Source organism: Peromyscus leucopus, chromosome X, assembly GCF_004664715.2.
Source record: "Peromyscus leucopus breed LL Stock chromosome X, UCI_PerLeu_2.1, whole genome shotgun sequence".
In the NCBI taxonomy this organism is placed as follows: Eukaryota; Metazoa; Chordata; class Mammalia; order Rodentia; family Cricetidae; genus Peromyscus; species Peromyscus leucopus.
In genome coordinates, this window is record NC_051083.1 from 48,173,620 (window position 1) to 48,189,037 (window position 15,418).

The following is a 15,418-nucleotide window of genomic DNA, read 5'->3' on the forward strand; positions in this document are numbered from 1 at the left end:
CTTCCCCAAATATGTCTTCACCTTGAGATTTTCTCCAGGTACTTTGTTGATTATCCATCAAATGAACTTGGAATTGTTTGTATTGGCATTCATTCCTTTAAGCTAAGTGACCCCCAGCCATAGTCATCCATCCATTGTGAACTGAAGTTTTATTAGATTCGGTGGCAACCTAGAACCTTTGCCTTTCATTTTCTAAATCCCCACCAACCCTGCACAAGTCTAAAGTCTGCTTTACCAGGGAAAGTGATTCACACTTTACAACATGGATTTCCTGTTGCTGTTTCATCAGTTACTGTGCTCTATGTCAACAGAGTGGCATTTGTCTATGGTTTTGCGTTATAAGCATAATGAACAGTTGCTTTCTCATAAGAGCTTTGGTTTCAGCTGTCCCTTCTGCCCAAGAATGCTTCTGTCCCAGATGCCATATGCCACGCTCCTCTTCTTCCTTTCACCCCTTTCTCCTCTGTATTCTCCTCTTCACTTCCTCCTCCCTCTATCTCTCTGTCTCTGTCTGTCTGTCTGACTCTGTGTGTGTGTGTATGCATGTGTGTACTCATGTGTGTGTGCATGTATGTGTATGTGAAAGCACATTCTTTGAAGCAGGGTCTCATTGTGTATTTTAGGCATCCTAAAAATTTTAGTTTCAAACCCCCGATTTCCCTAAATAAGTGCTGGATTTTAGGCATGTGCCACTATGACCAGCTACTCTCATTGTTTCCTATATCTTAGCTCATATGGCACCATATGAAATTCTTCTACCAACCGCTCATTTTAAGTAAAAAAAAAAAAAAAAGCATTCTGGACTCATATTTTTCTATAGTTTTTGTTACCACATAATATAATATTCAATTTTCTTATTACTAGCCATATTATTATTTATTTTGTGACTTGATGAAATCTAAATTACATGATGGTGACTCTTTGGTTGTTTTACTGTTTGGTTTTTTCTATTCTTTAAATTATTTTCAGTAATATCTCAAGTCCTTTGAAAATTGTCTGGCATCCTGTAGAAACTCAGTGATGATTTGTTGAATAAATAAATAACTAGATAGATGCTTAAGAATTCACACAGATTTCAATAACAATGTATCTCTTTCTACTCTAAAATTCCAGGATCTCTGTCCGTCATTTTTGGTTTAATGTATCATAATGTTCAAATGGCTGAAAATTATAACCATTACTTGGTTAAAATATACATTATACATACAGTAGAGAACCTGGAGCTGAAGGGATGACTGAGTTTGTAAAGTTCTTGCTGTGAAAACATGAGGACCTAAGTTCAATCCCCAAAACGCACATAAGAAAGTTCAAGGGCAGTGGCACATGCATGTCATCCTAGCACGCAGGAGGTGGACAGGAAGTCCCCTGCTGCCTGCTGCTTAGCTAATCTCACTGATTTGGGGAGATCCAAGTACAGTGAAAGGTCTCAAACATCTCAAAAACAAATAGTGGGGAGCAATAGAAAAAGCCACCCAATGTCAACCTCTGGCCTGAACACACACACACTCAGAGAGAGAGAGAGAGAGAGAGAGAGAGAGAGAGAGAGAGAGAGAGAGAGAGAGAGAGAGAGAGAGAGAGAGAAAGAAAGAGAGAGAATGGACTTTATAGTATAGAGTTAGAAGTTATCCTTCCTTCATAAATATGCTGATAATATAATCTTGTATAGATATACAGAATTTTAAGTTTGTATTCACTTTGAATCTGAGAATCACCTACTATTTCTTTAGACCTTGGCGATAAGTGCTCTGCCACTGAGATACGACACCCACATCCATTTTTTTCATTCATTCATTCATTCATTCATTCATTCATTCATTCATTCATTCATTTTATGCTTGTTTAATAAGTGTTTTCTATATAGTGTAGTGTACAGTGCTTTTGCACCCTACTGATAAAGTGGGGGGGGAGAAATGTATGATTATCGCCTAAAAGAACTCACATCCTGTAGATTCTGACATGCAAGGACATATCTACTCCAAAATACACACCAATATTTATTGAGCACTGAAGTGTCACTGTGTTAGAACATATGTGTTTTTTATATATGAATGTAAAAAAAACTGTAAGAATAATAATCATGAGAGAAGTAAGCAACACATTTCACATATTTTGTGTGGTTTTGTTGGCAGATTTCAGAGATAAAAATTAATCATTAATTGGCATAGTGCAAGAGTGGAAAGGTTTTTGAAAAACGATTTGATATAGCATGAAATGTGAAAATATATTTGTTATAAGTTGGATGATTTTAGGCAAATTTCTCCTTGTCTTGTTTAGTTAACATATATTGTCTATCTTTTTAATTTACTTTCAAAGTAAATAACCTGTGCCTTTGCCAAAATAAAATAGTTGTCTGAGGATTCATGTCATGTATCAGTTAAGCTGGTTTTCCAAATTTAGGTCAGAACAATAAGATCATGATTACCCTTGGGGGAAGTTGGCATTCATTTTCAAAAGGTACAATATGTAGTTCCTAGCATAAGTAGGGATTTATTGCAGAAAACTTTTCCCCTTTAGACTATAAAACAGTTTTTGAAAGATCAGTATATAAGGTGTATACATTGGACATACACATCATCACATATTTGCACACACATACAGACATATGAAAGATTCAGAGTGGGCTCTTTTATCTTAGCTCTCAAAAGAGAAATCAGACAAAGAATGAGCATACTGTTAAAATAAAGAACAAAAGGGCCTCAGGTGACCAGCTTAGAAGACAAGGCTATTGTATATCAAGGTGTCAAACTGCACTGGCCTAAAAGGAAATATCTTCGAAGAAAAAGTATTTGCTTTCTCTCTACTAGGAATTTCCTTCTTAACATGTCATACAAATAGACAGGCACAGATGGAATGTTACAAAACCTCTCTGGAGAGAAAATTGTCAAAGTGAAGGTGGCATTGCCATTTTCCTCTTTTTTGTTAAAGGATGTGATGCTTATCCTGAAAGCAATAGTCCACCAGAGGATATATTGTCACAGTTAGAACAAGTCATTCTTCCATTGGGAATGCTTTGGGATGCCCAAAGAACACAGAACATCTGGACTGCTTAGATAACCAATAAGAGCCATGTTTTACACTTTTTTTTTTTACAGAAACATTGGACTCTGATAAAAATATTATGATTTGAAGAATATTCCACTAGTGCAAATAAATATGTAAAACACTGTGCACATATAAAACCTTATTGTACTACAGCTACAAAGTGGGAAGCATTGATAAGTATCAGACTTTTGCTATCATTTCAGTTTTCTTTCTTTGAGTGTTTAATATATTTTCTAATTATTGAAAGGATTAAAAACAACCGTTTTTGGTGATAAAACACTGGTAATAATTTCTCTCTGGAGAAAAGTTTCATTTGAAATCTTGGTGTTTTCAGAGTGGGAGATATTGGAGCCAAACAGTATTGACAGAACATGCTGATTTACTTCTCCAATGGGAGTAACAGAAAGATCTCTGTCTTTTCACTTTTGAACGCTTTTGATCACTCTCTGTTATTGAATACATAAAGCAGTTGAGGACCATGAGGACCATGGTGGGACTTTGGCCTTGTTTCTAAATTTGCAAATAGTTTATTGAACTTAAAAAGAAAACCATGGTGTAATGAGTAAGCTTGGGGGACAAGAAATAGCAGAATCTATCATTATTTCTCCTCCAGAGAAATAATTTTACATTAGAGTCTAGATTTAAATTTTCAAATTCTTCAAGTCAGGTAATTTAAGGCTCACTTGTTCAGGCTTTTTTTCTTTTTCTTTTTTTTTTTTTGGAGACAGGGTTTCATTCTGTAGCCCAAGTGGGCATCAAACTCATTATATAGTTCAGGCTGGCCTCAGACCTTTGCAGTTTATTGTTGAGCCTCTCAAATGCTGGGATTATAGGCATGAACCACACCATACCAGGCTTTCTTTCAGATGTTGGCAAATGCCTGTTACATTTACGTTTGTGTGTAAGGAACTTTAGTTTGTATTTTTGCACTAATGGGAGCAAAGTTCTGAGGCAACCAGAAGAAAAGCCCTTGGGAAGAGCAACCACTTCAATTAACTTTCAGGCTTGACAAAATGAGGCCCAGCACCTTGAAATTCCGAGAATCTGAAAAATGACCTAATATATATTATTGTGAGTACTTAATATGTTCTTTCAAGATTTCTGCCCTGAAGCTGAGGGACAATTAGTTTACAAATGATGAAACTGAAGACCAATGAGGCAGAGACTTGCTCTAGGTAATGAGCAGCTGAAGAGTGAAAATTAAAAGACTCTCAAGAAACTCAAATTTTCCATCATCGTTCATAATCTCTTTTCAGTCAATCTTCATTCACAGCATAGTTCAACTAATGATAATAATTCTTGGGTGGTTTAAAAACGATTATTGTGTGCCTTCCTGAATATACTGCTGGGTTTTCTTTCTGAATTTATTTTTTCCTTTGTTTTTGGGACATTTAAATGTCCACTTTTAATTTAGAAAACTAAACCTTCATACACATTACTCTTTATTGAGCACATGCTAAAAATAGAACATGTGCCCTAAAAGCAGAGACAAATAGCTAACATATCTCTTAGAGATTGCAAATGTATTTCTCAGCACTAAAAATCTAACACAAGTTACCATGGTAATCTATTGGAAATCAACATACTTTCTCCTGCTATGTGACCTGAAAGAGCAGTTAGCATTTTTTATGTGTCATGTCAAATTTCTCAGTTTACTGACCTGGTTGTCAAAGTTCGACATCCAGGAACTGCTTATTAAAAGTTATATCTTTTGTATTGTATTATGACCCAGTTGTGCCATTTCTCAACCACATGCTGGAACTCACAGCCATACAAAGCACAGCTATCATCCTCTCTCCAGCAATGTTGCCCCAGGATAGTGATATACAACCCTCTGGAAGTAGTGACTTAGCTACTAAGTCTAATTCATGTATGTGCTTTACCCGAAGGTGGTAAATACATATGTATTTTTATATATTTTACAAGTGGAATGATTTTCATTCAACAGCCTTACATAAACTATCTCCTCTAAACAGCCTGCAGTGAAGTAATATTTCAAGTGGTATAGAAAGCATAATCAATAAAAAGGTAGATTTGATCTGCAAATAATGAGACTATGAGAGTGATTCTGAAAGGAGAGTGAGGAGTTATTAGTGAGTATTGGTCATAGACATACTATCTTATCTATTATTTCTGATTACATATATCATGTTGTGGTTATGGTATGTGTGAACTAGATGATTTTGGTGAGCTTCCTTCAAATAATTTATTTTATTCTTTAAAATAATTTGTATTTGTGCATATAAGTGCAGGTGTCCTTGGAACGAAAAAGTAGGTGTCCCATTGCTGGGAAAAGGAGTTCCCAGCAGTTGTGAGCCACTTGAGATGACTACTGTGAGCTGAACTCTGGTCCTTTTGAAGAGTTATAAGCACTTTGAACTGCTAAGTGATCTCTTCAGCACCCTTTCAACTGTTGTAAACGGATGTATTCATTTTCCAAAATGGCAAAATTGCTGTTCTCTAATACAAATCTCTGAGTTTTGGTAGATTTCCTTTGCCCCCACTTGAGGTCTGCTTGAATTTTATAGCTGCTCCGTGAGATACTAGGTAGATATCTATGCAAATTAAAGTTTTGAACATATAGGAACTCTTTATCCTGTTGCATATACTATTATGTTTTTTTTTTCTTTTCTGTATCAATGTACTCATGACAAACAGTATGTGGTGGTTCAATTCTGATACTATGGCCATCCTTCCTTATTATACAGGGTTGTGATGAAAAGGAAATAATATACATAATGTAATCTATGCAAACAAGTTATATGTTGTTGAGAGATTTCTGAATATGATTTCCTTTTATTACATGGGACATGTAGGAACTGTTGCCAAAAATGAGGGACTTTTCATTTCAGAGGTTAATCATTTTTATACTTTAAGAGAGTGCCCTCTCAGGCATCTCAAGTAGCAAATGCATTCTCGAAGGCAAAATGTCATTGAATATGTGATGTAAGTAACATCATTAAGAACAGAGTGTGAGGGCAAAGGTGTTGACTCTACAAAAGGAATGAGGCAATTACTTGGATTTAGTCCCACTGACTGGTTGTACTGTGGCTTCATTCCTTTCTCATATACACAGTAAGCTCCACAGAGCTAGTTGCTCTTTAACTATTAGATGCTACCAAGTTTATTAGTAGGATCTATTGTGTAGCTAGAGCCTTGGTATGCCAATTGTGGTCCACAGAGTGATAGCAACACTATCAGTAATGAACTTGCTTGAAATTCAAATCTTGAATATTACCTTAGACTAATATATCTGAATTGCTTCTCTAATAAGCTCCCTAGGTGATTTGCAAGTATTATAAAGTTTGTGAAGTACAAGAATAGAGACATCTAGATGGCTTTCCAAATGTGGAAACAAATAGTCTGACTGTTGCAATTCCTTTATGATAACTATTTGTTCTGTTGGCTTTGTGATCTTCCCAGTTGCATTTGATATGATCGTGGGGGGGTTTTCAAGGTGAAAATGACAGTTCTTTTACTTGGAATTTCTCTGCTATTAGCACTTAAGATGCTAAAGGCATTTCGTGTAAGGACGTTTCTCTATCCCCATTGTAAACCAGTGATTCTCAATTTTTGTTCTCCAGGGATATTGGACAATGCTGGTAAACAAGTTGGGTTTTCATCACTGGGGAATGCAGTGGCAAAAGATGTTTGTAAATCATCTACAATGTACAAGACAATTCCCACCACAGTAGAAACTTATTCAGCCCAAAAGATCAATAGTGACAAAACCGAGAAGCTGCAATACGTGAAATGTAGATTATTCAGAATATATCTCATCAATCTGTTTGATAGGAACACATTTCATCACATCTATTAAGTAGGTTGATACATTGAAGCATATGACAGAGAAGTAAACCTACTTTATCAAGAATTTAACATTTAGTAGAAAACAAATGAAATGATAAATATGACCATATGTAATGAACTATTTTAGAGTTTTCATTCATATTCATAATCAACAAGGATGTCTGAAGTTTATCTAGCTTTGTTTCCCATATTGGTTTTGTTTGGGCAAAATAAGCAGAAAAAAAGTAACCTAGAGTTATTCTCACTTAAATTATATATTCTGTGTAATAAACTAGTCATCTTAAAAGTTAATTTTCATGTCTGCAAGTTTGGTAGCTTTCTTAAAATGTCCTTTATTAAGAAGAAAGAAGGTAAAAGATTATTAGCATCAAAAATTTGGATAATTTGTGTTACTAAAATTCACAATACCTTTTTAGTGTTTCTATTTGTTTTAAGATTAGTAATTAAGAAAAGATTATGGAATTGGAAATAGATACTTAGCTTTCTCATAAAAAAGAGAGTCAAAGAAGTAATAGAAAAAAGGGTTATAAAATAGAAGAAAAATTTGACTGTGAAATGCCAAATCTTATTAAAGGAAAGAAGCTGTTAAACCTGATAGCTGTGATTTGATTCTGTATAAACACAACTTAAGATCCTAAGTACATTTGTGTTGTAAAGGCAAAACTTATTAAAAGTGACCTTCCTATGAATACCAATTCAACCTTCCAGGGAGATAGTGCCATATAGTGCAGTAGGACATTGTGATATCCCAGCAAGATTTGGCTTTCTAAATATATTCCAATATCATGGTCAATGACATCCAATGGCTCCTCCTAAACCTCAAGGAGAGGTCAACAAGGTTTCATTATCATACTGAATCTCTCAAGGAATACATGTACTAGGCAAATAAAAATGAGGACACAGGCACACATTACAAAGATGATTCACTATAAGAAGAGATAAACAGTTCACTGGATCTAAATTCATCCAGCTTTAAAACAATGCTTCAGAAATTATTTGCACATTAATTACATTACTAAAGATATTTCCAAGATGAGAGAGTTTATTGAGCAAGTCTATATCCTATCAATTACATTCTTTGGAGTGGGCAGCCAGTACAGAAGAAGTGTAATGGGTTTTAGGGGAAATAGAGAAAATCTAGATGTTTATCATTGCTAAGTAGGCACTTAGTATCAAATAGATACTTTGTCAGTTCTACTACCTTATGATGAATGAATTGCTATATTATCAATATATAAATGTAAATATTCAGACCAGGATTGTTAATGAAGTTTCTTAACTTGAAAATTCTAAAGTTAAAAAGAAAAGCACAATTCTAGGTTCAGAATGTTTGGTAGTAGAGTAATTTAAAATGGAGATCATGACATTCCAATTTATATTGGTACTTATTTCCTCCTCTTTATTTAATTTTGCAAGTGAACACAATGTTAGACACATAAGAGATTCTTAATAATCATCATTAAATGCATGAATAAATGAATGAAAACTTTAGGACAGTGCATTCAAACTAAAGTAAATTTATTGTAAGTTAAAGTTCCGAAGAAATGGGACGTAATTGCTGGAGCTAAAGATGATCATTTCAATGAAATATAAATCAGAATGCATAGAATTTTTAATGGAACATACAATTGCTGCATCCTCCATTACCTGCAGTACCACACAGTTGGAGCAGAGAAATCTTGTAGTAGCTTGTTAACGATTATTGGGCACTAAGTATGTGTCAGATGCTGTGATAAGCAACGGCACATATGAGTTCATTTAATTCTCATAGCTGCTATAAGTGAAAGGATATCTTAGTACTCCCATTTTATAGAAGACAACTTGAGGCCCACATAAATGGAGTGGGTTGCTTAAGACAGAAAAATTATGAAGAGTTGAATCTTGAACACAGCCAGCCATGTTCCCAAATCCATACCCTTAACTATTAAAATGCTTTGTTATAGATAATAAAGATGTACATATTTTGAGGACATCAAGTAGTCAGGAAATTTGGGACCACAAATCATAGGTCACTGACACAGAATCCACTTCTTTCTGATGAATGGAGGAGTGGAAAAATCTGAGGCCAAAACACATTTCTAGTGTGTATCCATTTAGAGCAGTGTTTCTCAATCTGTGGGTTGTGACCCCCTCGGGGTCAAATGACCTTTTCACAGAGGTCACCTAAGAACATTGGAAAACACAAATATTTACATGATGGTTCATAATAATAGTAAAATTACAGTTATGAAGGAGCAACAGAAATAATTTTGTGGTTGGGGGTCATGACAACATGAGGAATTGTATCAAAGGGTCACAACATTAGGAATGTTGAGAAACACTGATATATAGTATTGTTGTATTGGAGAAATGGAAAACATACAACATAGAGAGAAAAGGAAAGGCCAGGGTTTGGAGAAAAATTGATGGCTTGGTGCGTGTCAAGACAGGCAACAGCAACTAGAGACCCAAGCAAAGGAATCTGAGTAAATATTCAGAGACATAGACAGAAAATTTAATCAACTATGGGCAGGAATAAGAAATAACCCAGCAACTGATATATAAGACCTTTACTTTGTTCTTTGTTTTTTTTTTTTTTTTTTGGTTTTTTCGAGACAAGGTTTCTCTGTGTAGCTTTGCGCCTTTCCTGGAGCTCACTTGGTAGCCCAGGCTGGCCTCGAACTCACAAAGATCAGCCTGCCTCTGCCTCCCAAGTGCTGGGATTAAAGGCGTGTGCCACCACGCCCGGCTACTTTGTTCTTTTTTATTAAAATTTTTAAAAATTTGAGAATTTCATACATGGATACTGTATTTACTTAATTTTCCCTGTCCTTTTACCCCTTCTAATTTCTTCCACATTCCTACCATTCCCTTTCAAATTCCTAGGCTCATATTCTTTAATTATTGCTTACACACACACACACACACACACACACACACACACACACACACACACACACTGATAGATAGTGTTTTCTAGAAATTTCAAGAAGGCTGAGCCCATGAAATCTCAAAAATATGGTTGCCTAAACGAGACCTACATAATGAAAACACCGGGGAAAATTTCACAAGATCCCATCCCTAGGTGAAGATCTTTGTTGGCTCTCTTTGAAACCAGTATCTAATTCTCAAGCTTTCTAGGCCCAGCAAAGATAAGTTAACAAGGGCAGTTTCCTGGAGTGAGGAACAAGACTCAGGGCACTAATAGAAAAATAGTACCTCATGGCCCTTCTGTCTTAACTCTCTCCCTCTTAGTATCTGACATGATTCTAATCATCCAATCTTCGTTTTTGGCAACAGAAGTTAAACAACTTTAGATATATTTTTTAATATATATATATATATATATATATATATATATATATATATATATATATATATATTAGGTATGAGGTTCTATCTGCATGTCTGCATGTGTGCCTGCAGGCCAGAAGAGGGCATCAGATCCCATTATAGAACCCACCATGTGGTTGCTGAGAATTGAACTCAGGACCTTTGGAAGAGCAGCCAGTGCTCTTAAATGCTGAGCCATCTCTCCAGCTTCAACTTTAGATATTGAGACAGGTTTTTCTCTGGTCAAATTTCCTGGCAGATTTCTGCTGGCCTTGATAAAATCATGATTTTTCCAAATAAAAATAGAAGGCTAATAACAGCATCCAGCCCACCTCAAATGTAGACTCATTTGATAGACAGGAGTAATCTTTCCAAGAGTCCATGCCACCCTTTGGAGGGCTCTGACATCACGTTATATCGATAGCATTGGACAAAAAGTAACATCGGAGGAAATATGCTTAGAGAACTTCAGAGAAACTTTATCTGTCAGAAGTTACAGGTCCTAATGCTCAAGATCTAGATGAGTGGTTTGCAGCAGCCCCTTGGGGTGTGTTGAATGACACTTTCACAGAAGTCGCCTAAGGCCATCGGAAAGCATAGATTTGCATTGTGATTCACAACAGTAGCAAAATTACAGTTAGATTGTCCCAAGGAAAATAATTTTATGGTTGGAGGTCACCACAACATGAAGAATTGTGTTAAAGGGTTGCAGCATTAGGAAAGTTGAGAACCACTGCTCTAGATCAAACAACTGTTTCAATGTATTTCTCCAAGGTCGAGTTTAAAAGGAAGGTTTTTGAAAACCTGTAGAGAAGTTTTAAGTTGGTGGCAAAAACAAAAGATTAACAGTGGCAGCTTCCAGTTGTTTCTCTGAGTATTAGTCCTCTGAGTAATATAGAAAATTATTTGATAATTGCATAATTGATAGCCTGACAATCTCATTGAAGATTCAAACCTATGGGACCTTATTTGTTGTGTCCTCTCTTCCTGAACTTTGTAGGGTTGGTGAAGTTAGAGTTATGTCATATGCTGACCAAAATCCTCTTTTTTCCCAGGATGAGTGTGGTTATTCCATACACTGAGATGGAATGACCTTTGAGTCATTTGAGATAAGATTGCATCTATTATTTCCTTGCAAGAAAAGACTCCTTTGCTCCAACTCCCTTCAAAGAAGGGGCACATTCACTTAAAAAAGAGACTTTCAGAGTACACAAACTCGAAGGACTTTTTGAGTATTAATGCTTTTATCTTAATAAGAAAAAGTATAGCTGATATAATATAGATTTGGAAAAATATCATGGAAAACTTAAGTATTTGAGAGCAACTAAAACTGGCCATGTTTGTCTTCCTCATATTCACAGAATCAGACATTAATGACATTTCTTATGAAATAATTTCCTTGATTCTTCAAAACTGTATTTTTTATGTAATTGGACGCTTTAGTAGCTGTGTATGCTTAACCATAGGGTAAACATGCTAGAAATATCCTAGAGTGTATCTGACCCTTACTAACATCATGCCTGCCTGCAAACCAGCTTTATTAGCTTCACCCATACATCCAATACATTGTCATTCTTTTTTTCTTATGGTAATCCTTTAACTGTCATCCCTTCCATGCTCCAAATGGATATATATATATATATATATATATATATATATATATATATATATATTGTCAGATCACTAGACTTAAACATCTTTTTTAGGTTTATTTTATTTTATGCATAGGAGTGTTTTGTATGAAATGGTTGTTAGCCACAATATAGTTGCTGGGAACTAAACTCAGGTTCTCTGCAAGAGCAACAAGTGCTCTTAACTACTGAACCATCTCACTAGCCCCCAAACTAATAGATTGTTATCATGTTCCATAAGCTTTTCTTCACCATTTTAATTCTTAAGGATTACTGTAAACTCTTCATTTGGACTATATTCAAGAGAGTGACAAGAATGATACACATAAATGAGGAATAAGTCGAGGGAGCTAGAGAAGTTGAATCTGGTGAAATTGAAGTTCAGTAGGGTCATAGTGATTATTATCAACCATCTGATTGCTAGGGAAATAACAATTGAAAGTGTAGACTAGAGCCAATGGATAGACAACTAAAGAAATGGAGATGCTTTTTAACAGATTATTCCAAATATATAATGGATTTCCTAGAGATTGAATGTGATCCAGTATAAGCTGGTATGTTATTTTGAAAGTGCTATGGCAAGATAAGTTGTTAAGTCTATAGCATTTAAGTTGCTCTCCACTCTGAGGCTGCTTTTGTGCTTATATAAATGCATGGGTACGTAAATTCCCTCATTGTTTAACTGTATGTTAAGGGACAGGAAGAAACATTACTAGCTGCTGCTTACTTTTCTTCTCTCCTCACATTCCAGCACAATATGCTACTTTAATAGTATAGTGTCCTTGACAGTCAAGGTGTTTATTTTAATGACTTTCAGCAACACTATTCAAAGAGAATCTGTTTCCCAATAAGGTAGGGAATAGTCTTCAGTGTTCCCTTTCTTTTCAAGCCTCAAAGACTCTAGGATTGAAGATATGCTTTGAAATTAAAATCATTGTAAATCTGCTGAGTAAGACAGTACCAAGCATACTTGGAATAAGTAGACTAGAATGTTTTAACTTCACATAATGCCGAAAAAATTTCTCCTCTAATGTGCATAAAAATTTCACTAACTCAAAGGCATAGGTCACATTTTATAATCACTAATTTCAAACAACACACACACACACACACACACACACACACACCTGTGCATAAGCTGATGACGCTGCTGTGGAGACAAAGTTTCTATTTCAGACACTGCCCTCAAATACAGCCCATCTTTTAATAAGATAGTATTAATCATAGGAGAATATTGTATATTAAAATAATTTACAAAGTTAAAAATGTCAAGAAATTCTGTGTTGGGGAATTCATCAGGCCCAGTTCTTGCACTAATAGAACAACCTTCTAATTATGACATACTCTATTTTATTTATTAAAAATGCAGTTATTTTAATGACCAAATGCCTATTTCTTATAATAACAAATACCATTTAACTAAACATCTTCTGTGTATAGGTACTTTATTGAGCCCTTCCCATTCATTGTCTTATTTTATGTTTATAAAACACTGAAGAGTTGATAATATTTTCTCCAATCTACATATCAGAAACCAACACTTGAGAACGCCTTGCTTAGGCTATATATTTGATATTAAAGCAAGGCAAAGAAACCAAATTTGACTCTAGAGTTTGATTTAGTCACTCCATCTATGATGCTCTCTTTTTCTGTAATAGTGGTTGTCCCTTTGTGGTTCATCATTGTTTGCCATTCTGAAGAAAGCTGCATCGAAATGATGAAGATGTTAACTGCTAAATGATCTTCAGATTTACAAAACCCAGAACAGCTGGATGCCCTCAGACCAAATCAAGATGTGTTCTTTTTTATTCTTGTTCTGTGCATCAGCAAACAAAAAGCATGCCAATTGCTATGAGGATTAACTCTCAGGCCAGTTATACTATTTTAAAAAAAAATACAGAAACTAGCCCAAGAGGTCACAATCAATTACCAGCTTCAGGAGTGGGAGTCACACTTAGGAATGGGGAGTTGTTTTGGGTAATAAAGCCCCTCAGAGGACATAACATTCTTTCCGGTTGTCCCTTGCTCTTCCCTTTCTTCTTCCTACAAGTCCATTTCTTTCTATACTAGAGTTTTCTAAGAATGTCATTCATCTAGAGACTAATAGCTATTTTCTCAGGTGCTAGCTATTAAACAAACCAGGCTTTTTTTCTACCAGATTTCACCTTTGGTGTACTGGCTTCTGAACACTGTGTTGATGGACATGAAACAACTACCACCTTCATGCACACAATGCTAATGTAATTATTTTATTTGTGCTAGTTTTATGTGGAAATAAAAACAATAGTTTTCTTTTACTAGAGTCCAGTGATTTCCCGTCTAAGGAAGTTTCATCTTAACTCTTAGGCACGGAAGGTTACACTCACCTCGTTTATGAAGGAGAACACTGGCATGCCGACGTCCATTTCCATTTTCAACATAACAGGAATAATTCCCCAGGTCACCTTCTTCCACAGAGTCAACAATTAATGAGATAGAAACTTCCTGTTCTCCAAGATGTTCCTTAAGAATTCTAAAACATAAAGGAAACGCAACAAAAAACCCCACACAAACATACACATACACATACATGAAAAAGAAAGAAATTCAGATGAATCTGAATCTGATGAGAATCTACCTACAGAGTTTGTGCTTCAGATCTGGCTATGAATTGATGCTAAGTTAATTAAACGATATCGTGCCCTTTTCTTCTTCACTTCTAATGAAGAAGCTTGTCTTTGGAGATGCTAATGAACTTGCAGTTAATTATCTCTCATAGCAGGACAATCATGCTGTCATAATAAAGAGGTGAGAGAGACCTTGAAGAAAAGTTTACAAATTGTTTTTCATTTAAGAAGAAATATGATGTAAAAAATGAGATAAGATATTTTAAAATATTAGGCTGGAGGCCTAATTATGTATCCGATTATTTTTAAAGAGTAAGAAAGTAAGAGAACATTTATGAGTTATTTTGACATATCTGTTGAAACCTCCAGCCTGACTTACTTTTTCTAATGATACAAACAAGCTGCATAGTTTAAAGAAATATGAAACCATTAACAGAGAGAACAAAAGTTTAATTCTGACTCTTAAAATAAATGTTAAATGCTCACTAATCTGATTGTTACATATTTTAGCAATCTCTCAAAACAAATGGAAAATTTCTTTTCCTTCTTCCTGCTCTCAGTATTCCTAGTTCCAAACTCCTGCCTGGATGGATGTGTGTGTGTGTGTGTGTGTGTGTGTGTGTGTGTGTGTGTGTGTGTTATCTTATTTGATAAATAACTTTCTAGACTTTACTGTTAAGCTCATATAGTTAAAGTTAGACAGTTTAGGCTTACAGTACTTCTTTAATTTTAAAAACTCAAAAAGTAAATGATAAAAAGTGAAATTTTAAATATGAAAAAGGCAAAGAAATATTTTTATCTATATTGGAGAAGTGCCCATTTGGATCTTCCAGAATCCAGTTGGAGCAGTCCAGAATGAGATATTGTGTGTTTTTTTTTTTTTTTTTTTTTTTTGCCAGAGAGAAGATCCCAATAGAAATGATCTTCTATGACAGTTTTATACATACATTTTTGCTTTTTACTGAAAAACACTTTCTCTTATATTTTTGTTAAAGTTTTAAAAAGTCTTGACATTTA

General features: G+C 35.0%; 1 protein-coding gene across 1 annotated transcript in view; it reads right to left on the reverse strand.

Moving 5' to 3' along the window:
• The window catches only part of Il1rapl1 (interleukin 1 receptor accessory protein like 1), a 1,261,588-nt gene that overhangs the window by 20,964 nt on the left and 1,225,206 nt on the right, over positions 1 to 15,418 (reverse strand). Inside the window, exon 8 of the mRNA XM_028885184.1 lies at positions 14,162 to 14,307. Within this exon, the coding sequence (XP_028741017.1) occupies positions 14,162 to 14,307 (146 nt within the window). The remainder of the gene's footprint in view (positions 1 to 14,161; positions 14,308 to 15,418) is intronic.